Genomic DNA, 18,042 nt, shown 5'->3' on the forward strand with positions numbered 1-18,042 from the left:
GTAGAGGCTTTGAAGAGGGTGCAAAGGAGGTTTACCAGGATGCTGCCTGGACTGGAGGGCTTATCTTACGAGGAGAGGTTGACTGAGCTCAGACTTCTCTCTCTGGAGAGAAGGAGGAAGAGAGGTGACCTGATCGAGGTGTACAAGGTAATGAGAGGCATGGATGGAGTCGATAGCCAGAGGCTTTTCCCCAGGGCAGGTTTGACTGCCACGAGGGGTCATAGTTTTAAGGTGTTAGGAGGAAGGTATAGAGGAGACGTCAGAGGGAGGTTCTTCACCCAGAGAGTTGTGAGCGCATGGAATAGTTTGCCAGTGGTAGTCGTGGAAGCAGAGTCATTAGTGGCATTTAAGCGACTGCTGGACATGCACATGGACAGTGAATTGAGGGGAGTGTAGGTTAGGCTATTTTATCTTTGGATTAGGATTATTCCACGGCACAACATCATGGGCCAAAGGGCCTGTACTGTGCTGTACTTTTCTATGTTCTATGTTCTAAAAATGAATCACCCCACAATTGTGTTAAACTCCACCTACCTCTTCACTACCCCTTTTTGCTGCCTTATCAAAAACAAATTACTGGAAAACCTCAGGTCTGGCAGCATCTATGCAGAGAAAGCAGATTTAGCATTTCAGGTCCAGGGATCCTTCAGAGCTGACTGTAAACTAAAGGAGGGTCACCTAACCTGAAACATTAAGTGATTTCTCTCCACAGGTGCTGCCAGACTTGCTTAGTTTTTCCCCAGCAAATTCTGTTTTGTTCCTGATTTCCAGGATGTTCTTTCAGTTTTATTTGCTGGCCTATCAGTTTGTTGCAGTTGATTTGCTTTCATGTTGACTGGTGCCATTCCATCGGTTTGAAAAACCATTTACAACGTGCTGTTTTGAGCTGCAGTCAATCCTTTGTTCAAGCTGATATACCAAGCAGCACAATTTGGTTCAGAGGCTTTTTAAGTAGTACTTTGCCAAAACATCATTGAAATCCATAGAGACAGCATTCAGAGCATTCCTTGCTTCAAACATCTAATTTTAAATCAAATGATTTATTTAGATTAGTCAAATGCAATATGCATTTTACAAATCCATGCTGGCTTTCCTCAATGCAAAGGTGTCAAAGTGCCTGCTGATTCATTTTTCTAAAGTTTTACCCACTGATGTTAAACTAACGTGCTTGCAGTAGGCAAAAAGGCTTTCTCCATCTTTCTTGAAAGAGGACATCATATTTACCAATCCTCCGATGCCTCCCCATATCTAGGGGAAAATTGGAAGAATACATCTGCTGTCACCTCTCCCATCTCCAATAGCAGCTTGAGATGCAAGCCACCTGGACCAGGCAACTACTGAGCACAAACAACATCTCAAGTTAGTCATCCCAAGGAACCTAAGCTCTCAGTTTTCAACCCTCTATGGTAGTTGCATTTACTGATACTTTGCAAGCTTTGTCTTACTTATAATTGCTGATACCATGTAACCAACAAACATTGGACTTGCATTGTACTTCTAACCATATACCACACTATCTCCAATGGAACCAACATCTGGGAAAGTGGGAGGATTTCAGCCCACGCTTTGGAATGCAAGATATCAATTTACATGTGTTTTGTATGGTTACAGGAAGAAAAGATGGCCATACCTTCCAATTCCAATTCATTCTCACCAGCATCTGAAAGCTCCTCAGTTTGGTTCTCAGCTTCCTGAGTCAGGTCATTCTCTTCATCAGTCTGCACACTTTGGTCTTTCAACAACATTTCATCCAAGGTTTTCAACTCTTCGGAGATTTTTTCTACTTTGCGTTTAGTATCAGCTGTAGAGAGGATAGAAAGAGAAAGGAAATTAATTGTACTGAAATAATTGCAAAAATAACATCCATAAACAACTGCACTCAATGTTCCTGAAGCTCACCTTCCTGTCTTTTACCTGTCATATTACATCCTGTTGTAAACTAATTTACAAGAGATCAAGTACCCCAGTTAGTTGTCATCATTACTGAATGGTCAGCCTATGGACCTTGGTTTCACATGTGTGTTTGGAGCAATTGTATAGAACAATGGAGGGACTGCAACTTAGTGAGGGTACAATTGTAAGGGGGCAGGGGGGTGAAGGAGCAGAGGGAGCTGGGTGCACATACCAGTTAATAAAGCATACATGTGTTTTAGGCTTTATTAAAAGGAGTGTATAGTACAGAGCACGGAGGTGATGTTGAACTTGTACAAGGCACTTGTTAGACCTCAGCTGGAGTACTGTGCATAGCTGTGTGCCACATTACAGGAAAGATGCAAATGCATTTGGAGTATGTGCAGAAGTGATTTACAAGAATGGTTCCAAGAATGAGAAACTTCAAATGATGTGGATAGATTGAAGAAGGTGCAACTGTTCTCCTCAGAGATGGCAGCTGACAGGAGATTTCAGAAAATGGTTTTCAGAATCATGAGCAGGCTAGTTAGGGAGAAGCTCACAAAAAGGAACAAGGGGCCATGGATTCAAAGTGACAAAATCAGTGGTGATTTGAGGGAAAGAAAAACTTTGATACAGCAAGTACTTCAGGTCTGGAAATGACCAGAAGGCAGGGTCAAGTGAGGCAGACTGGCATGAGATGACGGATTGTTTGAAGATACAGTACAAGCACAGCAGGCCAAATGGCTCCCTTCTGTGCCAATAAGAATTCTGTGACAGAGGGTGGTGAATCTTTGGGATTCTCTACCCCAGAGGGCCAAGGAAACTCCACAATTAGGAAAATTCAAGGTAGAGGTTGAAAAGTTGAGTTATGAAATAACATCACAGGATATGTGCATCTCAGTTGAGGTAGATGATCAGTTATGGTAGATGATCAGTTATGATCTGAATGGTAAAGCTGACTCCTATGTTCCTATACACAGAACCATTGGAAGGATCACTTGATTTTTCACACCAAGGTTTTGCAGCTTTTTGAGCATACAGTTAAGAAAACAGACCAAGTGTTGACCTAGATTGCCCCAATAACCATTTGCTAAATAGAAAAACCAGTAGGTGTAACTAATTAAGAAGTAATACATTTCTAAAACTGATATTAACGCAAGTAAAATGCCAAAACACTTTTTGCTTCAATCAGAGGGCCAGTGTCCCACAGATAAAATTGGAAACAGCATTTCAAATCAGACCAGATGTTTGTTGAGTTTAAAACAGATTCCAAACCCTGATGGGCACGGTTCACCTTTAGTCATTCATGGAGGAGTACTGAATGGTTTAACGCAAGGTTTATAAAACCACACACTCAAGGAACCCATTCCTCAGTACCAAGTATCAAATCATAATAGACCTAGATAACAACCCAGAATGCAGATATTCAACTGAAAATAAGAACAATCCTTTGAGAGATTGGTTTAGTACTGATGAGTAAAATAAAATTAAAACAAGATAAAAAATTCCAGTTGAAATGGAGGGAAGTCAGATACATGGAACTGGAGTGAAAAATTCACATTTTGACAAGGTGCTGCTTCTTATAAGTTGGAAGTCAGTTTCACTAAGGTCAGTTATTTAAAATTCAGTTGGGGATTTTTTTGCTTCAGCATATCAATGAATCACCATTTATGAATATAGTGTGGTTACTCACTGGAATCAATTCTAAAAGTAATGATTTGGAGTGTTTTGAGAAAACCTATATAAAAAGCAGCATTCAATATTAAAAACCTCATCTCATCCAGGTTCACACCTTGTGTGTTTTCTTATTTGTGGTATTTGACAACACTTCTCGGTATAATGCCATAATCTTTAGCCAAGTTCAGTGGCCAAACCTGGCAAACAACTGAGTCATGTTAGTTGGTAAGGCACCTACCCTAATGGAGAATCAACAGGCATCTCCAAACTAGAAAAAAGGAACAGCTAAGGTCTGTTTACAGAGAGGAAAAAGTCTTCTAAAGAGCTGCAAACTGCCTATAAATTTAATTGAGGTTGTGAAGGAAGGGAGAGAATGAGTGCACTGGATATATATCCCATACACTCACCATCTTAAACATTACTTCATTGCCTTTAGATTGGATGCAAATCTTACTACTGTCCAACTAATATTTCCAGCTTGGTACCAAAGTTAGAGACATGAAGCGTTAGTGTGGGATAGCTATAAGACTCAATATTCATAGAATAGTCATAACATCAAGCTTATTAAAAATATGACCATTACAATTACATATTCATTCAGGAAAATACTGGTGTCAGTACAGGTCTGCTCATGCACAATTAGCTTACCGTTGCTGGATTGAAGGTACTAAAACTTCAGTACTTACTCACTTGAGCCTTGACATACTCAACATACTGCTCTGGACTGAGGGCAGGTTGGCATTTAATTGGTTGAGGCTTGGCAACAATTGCAGGGCGCAAATAAGGGTGATGGCAAATCCGAGTGGTGTGTATTGTGAGCACATAATTACACGACTGAGGCTCATCCACTCGAGCTATGTAATCCCCTGACCCTTCCTCGCACATAAACTATTAACAGAAAGAAATAAAAAATTAGAACATTTCATTAGAAGAATGGCATGTCATTTACCAAATATTATCAATAACACACTGCCTTTGAAACGATTCATTTCAGGGTTTCCCTAAAATCTAGGCACATCAAGGAGAAACGCAATTTACTGAGGCTGAGATTGGTGGGACACCAACTTGGGAGACATCAGGACTTCTTTGTGGGGGCGAGTAAGGGAGATCAAAGACATTTCCTAGCTGTCATCATTAGATTTCTCAATGGAGTTGTTCCTGTTATCTAAAATCACATCAATTCACTTAGTGCGAGGGAACCAATCAACAGTGACCATTTTCATCAGCGCTTACAGAGCTGTTAAAAATGCCAGTATTCAATAGGGGTAGAGGAGAGAACAGAAAGAATGCAGGATGCCAGTGTCCAAATCAGCTTTTCTGCATATTGAAACCTGATTTGCACTTCTGCAGCTTCAGGTACTTTTTGAAGGGGGTACAGAATATGTCAAGCATTTTTTAAAGAGAGGGAAGAGTAGTCAAAAAAAGTTTTATCAAAAATGTAGACTAAGAGGTCATAAAAAGTGACCCATACGTGGACTTCCATTGAGAAGCTATTCCATTGAAACTGTTGCCAAACAATATTATGGCTTCCTTCACACAGCGTACCAATTTACCCATTGTATTCTACTTCCCAACAGGTGACAGATGGATGCTTGATATTGTAAAACAAAAGCACAAGATATCCACATCAAGTTCCTTTCTTTAAACAGACTCCAGTACTACAGTGCACGCGGAGATTAACCAGATGGTGGCACATGCTGTTCAAGTCTTCCCCAATTGGTTTTAAAATGAAGCCATTTTAAAGTGTCACTCAAAAACTGAGCATCTCCTTAAAAGGGCTAATTCCTTTTCCACTCAAATTATACATATCCAGATTTGCACAATAATAGTCACACGCACAATTAGTGACACCACATGGAACATTTAGGTACAGCACTACATAAGGAACTAGCACTGCCCCAAAACGGGGAAAAAAATAGGCCAGTTATTCAACAAATCGACACTTATTACATTGCAGTTACAACTACAGTACTCTATTGAACTCTTACTTCAAGGTGACCTTAAACTAATCACTATCAGATTTAGTCCTGCAAAACAGTAGCCTATTAATCCACAGTGACATATACACTCCACTTTCAACAGATTGTGGTTAGCTTAGTTTGCAGGAGCATTCATCAGGCCGTTTGCACATGTTTGTGTTTCTTCTATATTCCCTATGGGTCTTGGTCTACCAAAGAGCGGAAGTACAAGCTCAAACATATGCAAACAACAAAACACTGGGGACTTACTACACAAGTGAGTTTTATGAAGAAGCCTAGATTGTTCTTAATAGTGAAAAGTTGTGACAATAAGGCATCAAAAGAAGCTTTGCAACTTAAGGTTTTGGCTGGAATCCAGCTAGACTGCTAGAATGGAAGCCTCAACTGACAGCTCGAACAGTTTGAAAAAAGACAAGTTTGAGCAGTTTATTCCATGATGATTAATCAAGCATGCTACAACACCAGCTGTGAAACAAGTTAATTTATTGGGGTGCCGATGACAGGATCAAAGTAGTATTTATTTCCCACTTATAGGTGCCTCAAGGGCAGTACAAGTCAACCAGTGTGTGACTGGACTCGCATGCAGGTGGAACTGGATAAGGGTGTCTGAGGGATATTAGTCAACTAGTTCAATTTTCACCAAAAAAATCTAACCATGCCTATAACAATGCACTTGGCACCAAACCTCAAATTAATGGGAATTAAACTCCTGGGTTGACTCTTCAATATTGTAACCACTAGGTTAATGGGAGGTGTAGAGCTGGATGAACACAGCAGGCCAACCAGCAGGGGAGCAGGAAGGCTGATGTTTCAGGCCTAGACCCCCCTTCAGAAAAAAAGTTCAATGTATTCTTTTATGAATGCCATGTTGATACAATGGAGACCAGCTAAAGTCACAGTTGAGACATGCTGCTGAGACAAAGAATTGAAGCCATGCTATACTTGACAAGGTGCTTCATTAAGTACCCAGTGGGTTGATTTCCTTTTCCTCAGCAGCATATTGTGAACCCACACATTAGGGTGAATGCTCCATTTCGCACTCTCACCTTAACTGGTAATAACAGAATGCTGCAGTGCTGACTTTTCACTCAATGCTGGAAAGGAAGTCTTTACTAAACAAAACTAAAGCAACTTCTGGGTTTCAACTCTTCAAATCAAAGGGATGCTGGGGTTGAAGTATATAGCTTCAGATAGTTCCTAGGATGAAGAGCCTGTAAACTTACCCTAACTTCAGCCTCTCTTGGCTTTTCATTAAGGTCACATTTGGATCCGTTCACATAAGTCTGACTATGATATCTTTTCAACTTATGCTGCTTTGAAGCCTGCAAAAAAAAAAAAGGGAATTCTTAAAAGTATATAAACTTCAGGTTTCAAAACTATAAACTAAAAAAGCATTCAATTCACTAAGTGCAAATGGTCTATGGTCACATGGATGATAAAAATATCAAGATGGCAATGGAAGCAAACCACTTGGATATAATTGGCCTTTTCCTGCCCATTTATGAATGTACAATTGACACTAGCAAATCTCCATGACCTGATCAAGTGATAATGTCTCACATGCAGGCTCAAGTTTCAAATAGGTTATTCAATGTGAGGGGCAGGAGTAAACAATTAAGTCTGTCATCAACAGCCAACTTCACGTTTCTGGCAGTGATAATGGGAACTGCAGATGCTGGAGAATCCAAGATAACAAAGCGTGGACCTGGATGAACACAGCAGGCCAAGCAGCATCTCAGGAGCACAAAAGCTGATGTTTCAGGCCTAGACCCTTCAGAGAGGATGAAGGGTCTAGGCTCGAAACGTCAGCTTTTGTGCTCCTGAGATGCTGCTTGGCCTGCTGTGTTCATCCAGCTCCACACTTTATCACGTTTCTGGCAGCTGTGACTAGTGATCGGAATCCAGGTCAATTTACTTTTTCCAACTCAAAAGGCCATGCCATCTGACAGACATCAGGCAAATCAATAAAGATCAAAGACAGCCTAGTACTTTCCACCTGTATGGCTCAAATGACTTGTTGGTTCACTAAACCAACAAGGCCACTTAAATCAAAAAAGCTTTGACACAATAGCACAGCTATCCCTACAGATGAGGGGCCAGGAGGGAGGTTGAGTTAACTCACAATAATACTTTCAAAATTTGCATGCTGAAGGCAGGAAGCAAAACATTAAAGGTATCATATATATCCCTAGAGCTTTTAACCTTTGATATTAAACATCATGCATTTTAAAAAAGAAACTGCATTTCAAAAGTTAGCTGATTACAATGTCTGAACTTAAAAAGTACCTATTGGATGTTGACCGACAGAAGATTGACCCTGGATGATCAGCAGGTTAGAATCATAGAATCAGGATCCCTACAGTGTGGAAACAGGCCCTTTAGCCCAACAAGTCCACACCAAACCTCAGAGCGTCCCATCCAGACCCATCCCCCTAATCTACACATCTGAACACTATAGGCAATTTAGCATGGCCAATCCACCTAACCTGCACATTTTTGGACTGCGGGAGGAAACCCACGCAGACACAGGGAGAATGTCTGTGTGGAGTTTGCACAGTCACCCAAGGTTTGAATCAAACCCGGGTCACTGGCGCTGCGAGGCAGCAGCTAACTGCTAACAGCTGCTGTGCCACCATGCCACCCCTGCATAGTTTAATATTTGAACAGAAAATGCTGGAAATACTCCACAGGTCAGGAAGAATCTGTGAAGTCAGGAACATTTCAGGCTGAAGATCTCATCAATATTGTCCTTGAGAAAGGTCACTGACCAGAAACCTTGAAACGCTATTCGCTCCACAGATGCAAGCTGATCAGCTGAGTGCTTCCAGCGTTTCTGCTTTGATTTGAGATTTCCCAACATCTGAGACATTTTAGTTTATTTTAGCTTTGCATTTGAGTTAGGGCATTTTGTTTTAAAAATATTGCAAAATTTCTGTCGAGCATTCATTCTCCACATCCACATGAAACAGAAGTTAGGTGAAATCTGCCCAGGCATTAAAATGCTGCAATTGCACTTCCTTATGATCTTACCTTGCTGTCCCATGGGCTTGCAGTACTCCAAAGAGCAAAAACAAAAACGCATAGCTTCTATTTATTAAGGCAAAGAGATCACATAGATATTTGCGCACAATTCAACATTGCGATGATTATTGTATGTGGGGGAGAAAAACTTGCATTTTTATTGCGCCATTCATGGCCTTAGGATATTCTATAGCCAATGAAATACTTTTGAAGTGCAGTTGTTACTGTAAAGAAACGCAGTTGCCAATTTGCGCACAGCAAGGTCCCATAAACAGCAATGAGAAACAACCGGATAATCTGTTTCAGTGAAGTTGGTTGGTACAGATGAAAACTGGTCAGGTCACTAAAGAGAACATCCTTACTCCTCTTTGACGATCATGGGATCTTTTACGTCCATGGAAGGGAGAAGGCATGATTTTGGTTCAACATCTCATCTGAAAAGACAACACCTCCTACAGTGTAACACTCACTCAGTACTTCATTTAAGTGCCAAGTTTCCAGAACGGGACTGGAACCCACAACTTTCTGACCGAGTTGAGGGGGCTACCACTGAGCCACAGCTCTCTCACACCATTCAGTGTCCAGATCATATCAGATCTCAGAAATTCACTTTATTTTAAAGTGAAAATAAAACTGCAGCATTAATCACTCAATTGATGCAAGGTTAATAGCCAAAACAAATTGGCAAGGGAGAGTGCAGACAGCATTTACTTAAAGCATTGATCTTTTGAGACCAGCAGATTGACACCAGACTAGCCTACCTATGATCAGAATTCATCCTTACCTTTGCAGTTTCATTGTTCCAGTCAAATTCAGATTCATAAAACCCAAGATACATCACATCTCCTTTAACTTCAGAATCTGAGCACAACAAAAAAATTAAAGCTAAAATGCAAACTCTGTCTTGAAAGTAGAGGAAAAGTGTTGAGAACTGCATGCAGTGCTAAACAAACACTGCAGTTACATTAGAGCTGGCAACATCAGCAACTCAAATTTTGTCAGCAGCGCTTTAACATAGCATGTCAACGCAGGATGACTTCTGCAGAGACCACCTTCTGGAGGTAGCTCCTTAACTATGTTACTTGTTTGCATTCAGTGCTTTGCCTTCAGTCACCATTCAGCTTTTGCCTGAGCTCTCAACTTACCTGTTAAGAGGTCAGTGTTACTGTTTTTACATTGCTGGCCTGTTAAAACATTTTCCTAACTTAGGAAAGCTACAGGCCAGGAATCTAGTGATAAACAGGCCCTGAACGACACTGCAGGTGCAGTGATTTGACACTAAACTGCGCAATGGCAGCCCTAATATGGTACAGACACTTTCATAACATAAAACAGAAACTTATTTGACTATTTAGAATTCAAGTATGCATAACGACATCGGGCATACAATGGCACACAACAAAGTGAAGACAAATAGTTGAAAAATCACTCCTTCATTACAATTAATTCTTGCATTATAATATAGAAAGTTTCTAGTACAAACATCTCCAAAGGATTAGGGCAACTTTCATCTGAAGGGCAGGGATAGGTTGTACACCTACCATTTCAACATTGCTATGCTTGGGGAGTAAGGCTGGCAGAGGGGAAAAGCAGTGGGAAGGTAAGGTATCTATTTGCACAGGCAACAAGAGTCAAAAATTTGGGAGCTGTACTGGTTTTTAGTCAACACAAATTAGTAGGAACTTAATAACTATAGAGAAATTTTTTGAGTCTCATTTGTTGGCAGCACATCCATGCTAAATATTCAGAATGTGCAATTCTTGTGATTTTGGTTAACATTTGACTTAGTGGCTGTTTCTTTAAGGCCAACACCAACGCACAAGAATGCTACAAACTCCTGTGCTGCTTATTTCAGTACGAAGTTTCAAGTTTTATCAGTAAGTCTAGCCAATTAGAAAACAGTTGGAGGGAAATAGAACAAGCTTTGCAATGGAGTGGAGTTCGTTCAGTTTTTAGATTTTTGTTTTTAATAAAAACTGCCAAAGTAGAATATTTCTAGGATATGAAATTTATTAATATTGCAGCAGTCAGCTTGAAAATCTCAAAAGTAACCCATCTCCTGAAATTTTGGGACTCAGGTAAACAAAGTGAGCTGGTTTGAAGTCCCATAAAAATGGCAGCATGAATTTATATAGCACCTCCAGTGGTAATAAATTTCACAAAAAGCAGAGGGGGGAATATGAAAAGCTGCGAGCCAACATAATCCAGTGAGAAGTTGCAAATGGTCCAAAATCAATATTCTATTAACACAAGCATCTTTTATTTACCTTCTGTGTGATATTGCTTGATATGTTGGCCATAACAAAATTCATATGTCCACCAGTCTTTGGTCTGTAAATAAACAAAGAAAAGCAAGCTACAATGATGAAACAGATTTGACAATGAACTGCTAGTTAACCAAATTAAAAATTAAAAATCCTAACCCTCTTTAATACAGTAACTTTAGCTGAACAAAAAAGGACAATGTCATATTTCTCCCAATGAAAAAAAACGTGTGTGTTTCGGGTTAGTTGCTCCTTTTCCTTATCACTTCGACATTTGGAAGCTTATAGGATAGGGTAGAAATTAGTAGTTCAGTACTTAGTCATAGTCAGCTTACAGAAGCTAAATGTGCTGTGCTCCATTTTCAATTTTTGTTCTACGAGGAGGACTACCATAAACAATTTTTAACATCATCAAATCAAAGGACTAGTGTGGAAATTAGCACAGCCAGTGCGAGATGTAAAAATACCTCTCTTCTGAAAAGCGATTAAGTTCTGGTTTCAACCTCTGCCACTATTTGCTTCTCTACAATATTTCACATTTTAATTCGGTTGGAAAATTACACAAAACAGAAACAGGTTGCAATCCACTGGTGCCATGGGAAGGGTTACTGCTTTAATTACATGCTCAAAAGCTTTCAAGGCCATACATTGCAGTTGGTAAACCTCCATCAGATGACAAAAATCTCCTGTTCAACCTCTAGCCTATTCAGGAGTCCATTATCAGCCAAAGTGGCAAAACGAAAATCCTCAAGTTCAAGAAAAGGGAAAGGATTTCCAATCCTGGTTGCTATTGCAGGTTTAAGCATAGATGGACATTAATTGTCCAAACCAGCAGAAAAAAATAGCCAGCAGGAAGAGTGACTATAGGGTTTGCACAGCCAGAATTGTAATACAGGAAGCAGCAAATCCACCAGGTGAAGAAAACTGGGGAAGGGTTTGGTGGGAGAGAAGGCATCTTCTCAAACAGCAATTAAAAATACTATGTATTATAACATAATAGGATTGCACAACTTTGTTCTTGCAATTCAGTTGTTGGGAAGAGGGCAAGGACATCAGCAAGATCAGGGAATTAAAAGAACACCAGGTATTCACTTAAAGCTACAAACATTTAACTTCATTCTGCCAAAATAAGACCCCCACCTTTACAAGACAAGGTGCTGCATGCATCGGCTTCAACAGCTCAGAGATCCCTAGCCCAGAGTAGGATTGAGTTTCATCTTCAGCCTCCTGCTGAAATTTCAGGGCTTGAGCTGGTAGCCTGCACTCGTACATCTGCTTATATTTGGAAGATACTATGACAACGTCATCGGATTGAGTCTGGAAAATGAGAGAGAAAGGCAAAATTAGACAGCAGTTGCAGGGTTGAGTTTCATCAGAAACAGACAGCCTTCGACCACAGGCAATCAAGCAATATTTTCACCCCAGGCAGAGGATCCAGTCCAGTTTAGTAACAGATCGAACAGTTCCTTCAATAATCAAGCTGTTTAATTTTGCACCAAGGTATGGTTTCATGTCATAAAACCAGCTAATGTTTAACAAATTATAGCTTCAGGGCAACTGTTGGCATGGGGAAATAAAAATATTGCTTGAGGGGTCTTGGGATGCAGTGGTAATGCCCCTGCCACTGTGCCAGAAGGCTTGAGATCAAGTCCCACCAGCTCCATAGGTCTGTGTCATAAAAATCAACCTGTTCAGAGATGTTAAAAACATCCAGAAATATCATGAAGCAGGAAAGGGTTTAAACATTCATGTTAATGTCAACTAACAGGACAAAAAAATAAATTATATACTTGATGAATTTAAATTCAATTGTTAAGGAATTGAAGTAACTTACCAAAGGATTGACTGGATTGCAAACATGTTTGGCATTATTTACAGTTATAAAAAAACTCATTTAAGTGAACAAATATGCATTATACATGGGCTCATTAAAACCTTTCTAAACATTGATGTATTGGGTGATCTTGTGCATATTTTTGCTGCTTGCTTGCATTGAAATTTATAAACCTAAAGTCAACTAGCTTTTTTTAAAAGCAGTCACATCACAAATTTCTTTTAATTCTCACACAATACTCAAATTTAATAAAACGGGGAGGGAGAAACAGACAACTTAACTGTTGTAACAGTACAAAGGGGATGGCATTCAAAAGGTTTCAGGGAAAATCTGATCTTCAGTTTTCTGCCTCCATATTCCATTCTCTTCTACAAGCACCAAATCTTGCAGGTTCTATTCCATAGGTTCCAGTTGCCCTCCAGTATGTCACCCTGTACTGGTTCTAAACAGTGCTGTGCTACAGGCATTTCACAGAAAGGGTCACCAGGCCAACTCTTCTGCAAAGATAGGCTTGCAAGTTTGTTCCAGAAATCAGAACATGTCAAATTTCAAACATACTATGTGCAGAGCTGTGCTTTCATTTCAGTAAATCTTCAGAAACAGGAAGAGACAGTGGGCTAATCTTCAAATACAAGATATAACTGGTGCATCCCAAAACATCTTGTCAGAATCAGAGTATACAAACTGCCCCTCTACTTGGTACGTAGAGCAAAGGATTAACCTGTAGTCAGGGTGTATTTTTATTCAGATGGGTTCAAGAAATTTAGGGCACATTCCATTATCATAAATAGAGGAAATTTCTTTATTCTACAAGATGAACTACACAATGAGACTTTTAAATATCACCAAGAACGCATTGCACATTAGCAAAAATGAAAAGAGATTTGATCTGCAATGACTTTAATACTTCACAAATCAGCCACTTAATTTGTTAAAATGTCAAAATTCACTGTACCAGACATGCGATTTTTGATGCAAACAGCTGAATAGCACAATTGAGGAAAAACAGTAATTTAACAATGAGGTCCCTTCAGTGCCAAATCTCCTAATTGGGTGCCAGAAACAGTTTCAAAAGGGAAATTTAAGCAGTTAGAAAAGACAGCAATAGCTCTTCATTTTCCCCCGACCCATCCAAACAGAGCACAATTATCAACTTCCCACAGAACCCCATCACTGAAATGGGAAAGCACATCTTGGCAACTCAGAGGACTTTGGCTGAATGTTTGCTGAAATTGCACGACATGAAGATTAGCACACTGCAGACAGCAAAACGTGCATGAATGTGAAGGAAATTTGTAATTAAATATGCATACAAAAGCAGATGAGTTAGTGTGGAAGCAAGTTAAAATTAAAATATTGAAAAGGTTCAAGTTACATTACACGTCATGATTGTGGAGAGACAGGATCTCACAAGTATTATAAATAAGAGATAATGGGAACTGCAGATGCTGGAGAATCCAAGATAACAGTGTGAAGCTGGATGAACACAGCAGGCCAAGCAGCATCTCAGGAGCACAAAAGCTGACGTTTCGGGCCTAGACCCTTCATCAGAGGGGGGCTTGGGGAGAGCACCTCCATTTCCCACCCACCAATAAAGTGGTCTGTAAACAAGCAACATTGTCCCCTCTTAATTCTGCTGTTCTTAGTCTGGCTCCAGGTAAATCAGGAACAAACTTGACATTATGACCGCAAGAATTAAAATACCATTAGCTCTGTTTACATTTAGATTTAGCGATATATTAGCTAAATGCAAAGCAGAACAAATCAATTCAAATCAAATAAAGTAGTATGGAATGGTTCTGCTTGGTTTTATAATATAACAGCATCTGCTCACTTAGGCCACCAGTTTGCACTGCTTAATTTTAGATGTGGCCTTTTCAGAATCTGTCACTACTTTGAACCAACACCCAGGGACATGCTAAGTTTTAATGCTTTCCCCGCTCAGGAGCATAGCTGTTTGATACTCCACATTACTAGGTCAGGTATCTGACAAATAGCACAAATACAAAGCATATTTTGCTTGCCTTGAAAGGTTCAGTTGCATAACAATCCCAATAACAGCACGCATAACGAGAGAACTTGGATGTGTTTTTGGAACTGTTCATTAATTATCATTGCCAAGAACACAAAGTCAAATGACATTGCAGACTGATGAAGTGTATGTACAGATGCCAGCTTCCCAATTTATCCATAACATCCACTGCAGTGGCCTGGCTGGCATGCTGTATTGGTGACTGACTAGGAATGAACAGTAAATGCAGCCTCACCAGCATCAAATCCAAATTTCAAAAAGACTAATACATCAAGGCTCACAGATAAATAACCCTATGAACATTTGGCACTTGATTGCCAAGACAGTCAAACGCATAACTACAAATAAAATACTGAGTGTAACTGCATTTTTGAAGGTTTGAGACCGTGTATTCAGCTACAGGACAAAGACCCAAGGTCAGTGTTCAAAAATAGAGAGATTTGAAAGGGTGGCACCAGAATCAAGATATTACAAGCTACTGGAAAAGACTGAACCAAACAGGGCTGGAGACTTTTGAAAATAAGTGACTTGAAGGTGATCTCTGAGCTCCTCAAAATGAAGAGTTGGACGGAGCAGAAGTGAAAATGGAATTCAAAACTGTGCCATAATTAGACACTTGCTAAATCAATCCAATAGGAAAAGAAGGAAAATTAATCAGTGACAAGTAGTGGAACTCATGACCTCAAGAAGCTAATCGAGGCTACCGATATCAGTGCATCTAAAAAAACTAGCCCTGCACACAAGAGGAACAGGAACAAGGATATGTACTGAAAAAGTCACAGTAAGGTAGGTAAACTAGGAGGCAGCTCACATCAAGAAACCCTTCAGTTTCTTTCTCTTTCATGTTTATCCAACTTCCCCTGAATTGCATCTACATTTTTGTATCAATGACTCCCATGGTAGCAAGGTCCACACTAACAACTTCCAACTTCAATTTTGCTCTGAATTCCCACTTCATTTACTCATGAAAACTTTATACAATGGCCTGTCATTTGGTCACCAAATCAGATGAAGGATCTTGTCAGGTCTAATCCATCAAACTTGGAGACAAAAGACTGCAGATGCTGGAAGCTAGTGTCAAAAAAGTGTGGAAAAGCACAGCAGGTCAGGCAGCATTCAATGAGCAGGAAAGTCAACATTTCGGGTCGGAATGCTTCTTCTAACCTGCTGCACTTTTCCAGCTTCACATCTTTTGACACTAATCCATCAAACCTTTTCCAGAACCTTAGAATTCGATATCAGGTCACTTTTTTTGAGGGAGAAAAATCCCAGCCTGTTCAATCTCAATTCCACACGTCCAGTACAATTCCAAATAACCCTTGTATTCAGTCCCAACAAAGACATTTTTTGACAATGCAAAGCCAACAACTCAATCCATCCTAGAGGTGCCAGCACATTGGGTTAACCCAATTAAATTTGTGCTTCCTCACTAACATGCCTGCCTTGCAAATGATCCTAACACTATTTTGCATGCACAGAATTTTCTGGAAGTCAAGGGCAGTTAGTCATTAGTAGAACTGAACAGCTGCAAAGTTATTTTAATTATGGTTTCTTCAAATTTGCATAAACTAATGTGAGGGGTTTAATTTTGGCTTGTTGAAAGAGGAAGGCAGCTCATTGTATTACTGCTGCCACTCAAGCAGAGACTAGGCAGTCTAGCCAAGATGACAAAATAACAACCAAGAACTGTGTCAGCCATGCTACTCCAAGAAACTGAAATTTGAAACTAAGTTTATTTTGAGATATAACTTGCAAGCTTTTTTGTTTCACTCATTTTAGGATAGAAATTCAAACTTGTTCTGAACAGTAAAATTATAGATCTTCAGTTTTTCACCTGACAGTTTTGACAAATTGCAGTCACTGACACATGCAGCTTTCCACAATCCCCTTGTATCCCAACCAATTACCAGCAAGTACCAGCACACAGCAGTGAGGTATGTGTTCTCAATCACAGCATGACAGATTCAGTATCTCATGTCCTGCAGTAGAAGTTACTCAATGAAGACCAGGCACTTTGCACATGGGCAGAAAGCAGAAGCAAGTCAAATTATCATCTTATCAGTCAACTCTCAATGGTCAGTAAAGGGACAGAAGTTTTCATCAACCCTGCTTCTGTCCACAATCTGCTCGCTGACACTCTGTGGGTTCTGCCAGGGGCAATCAGCTCCTGACCTCATTACAACTTTCGTCCAAACACAGACAAAAGAACAGAATTCCAGAGGCAAAATGAGTAACTCTACTTGATATTAAGGCCACATCAGACCAACAGTGGCACCAAGGTGCCACTGCAAAACTGGAGTCAGTTGGTATGGGGGGGGGGGGGGGGGGGGTCCCCTGTTGGAGTCATGCCTGGCATATAGGAAGATGGTTGTAGTTGCTGCTGCAGGTCAGACGTCTCATCTCCAGGGTATTTCGGCAGGAGTTCCTCAGGATACTGTCCTCAGCTCTACCATCTTCAGCTGCTTCAATGACCTTCCCTCTATCACAAAAGGTCAGAAGTGAGGATGTTCGCTGAAGATTACAATGTTCATCACCATTCATGTCTCCTCAGATGCTGAAGGAGAAGATGTTTAAATCCAAGACCTGGGCTGATAAGTGGCAAGAAACATTCACACAACAATGCCACACAATGACCTTCAACAAGAATTAGAACTGGATTTTATTGTCACATACTCAAGTACAGAAGTACAACAGTACAGTGAAAACAGTAGTGTTACCATTCCTGGCACCATCTTAGAGACAAGAAACCTAGGTACAAAAGTACAGACAAAGTATAAAAGTAAAGAAACAAAGTTTAATATTACAGTCCTTCTTAGTATGAAGTAGAAAAATAAAGAAATAAAGTTAAGCCTTTAAGTGCTTAGCCATGCTGAGTTCACACTCCCTACAAGGGCTTAATCTCCTCCACATTGGCCCATTCTCCAGGAGACCTCTGTCTGCCTACTCACTGCCACAGATGCCAGAGGACCTCCCTCACCACTGCATTTGACGGTCAGAGATCCAGCCCAAGTTCTGATCCAGGCCCCCAGCTGCTGCCACACTCCAGGGTGCAAAAGGCCACCATGACACCAATCACCAAAACCCCCACTCTGGGCCCCAAGCTGCAATGTTGCCTCCATGACTGAGCTCTCTCAATAAGAGAAGTAAGAAAAAAAAAAGAGAGAAGAAGAGGAGAAAGAAAAAGGAAAGCAGATAGTGGAAAAGTCAACTCCACTGCCACTATCTTGGATTAGAAAATCTTACCGCTGCCTCTTGACACTCAGCATTAACTAAATCCCGTACTATTGATATCCTAGGGCCTACAATTGACTAGGAACTTAACTGGGCTGCAGCTACAACAGC

The 18,042-nt window shown here is 40.3% G+C and overlaps 1 protein-coding gene across 2 annotated transcripts in view; it reads right to left on the reverse strand.

The window, feature by feature from the left end:
- The window catches only part of os9 (OS9 endoplasmic reticulum lectin), a 50,927-nt gene that overhangs the window by 21,150 nt on the left and 11,735 nt on the right, over positions 1 to 18,042 (reverse strand). For both annotated transcript variants that reach the window (XM_048523574.2, XM_048523573.2), the window contains exons 2-7: positions 11,975 to 12,151; positions 10,838 to 10,901; positions 9,355 to 9,431; positions 6,773 to 6,871; positions 4,257 to 4,458; positions 1,631 to 1,801 (exon numbers count right to left, since the gene is read on the reverse strand). In XM_048523574.2, coding sequence (XP_048379531.1) covers positions 1,631 to 1,801; positions 4,257 to 4,458; positions 6,773 to 6,871; positions 9,355 to 9,431; positions 10,838 to 10,901; positions 11,975 to 12,151 — 790 coding nt within the window. The remainder of the gene's footprint in view (positions 1 to 1,630; positions 1,802 to 4,256; positions 4,459 to 6,772; positions 6,872 to 9,354; positions 9,432 to 10,837; positions 10,902 to 11,974; positions 12,152 to 18,042) is intronic.

Source organism: Stegostoma tigrinum, chromosome X (assembly GCF_030684315.1).
Source record: "Stegostoma tigrinum isolate sSteTig4 chromosome X, sSteTig4.hap1, whole genome shotgun sequence".
Lineage (NCBI taxonomy): Eukaryota > Metazoa > Chordata > Chondrichthyes > Orectolobiformes > Stegostomatidae > Stegostoma > Stegostoma tigrinum.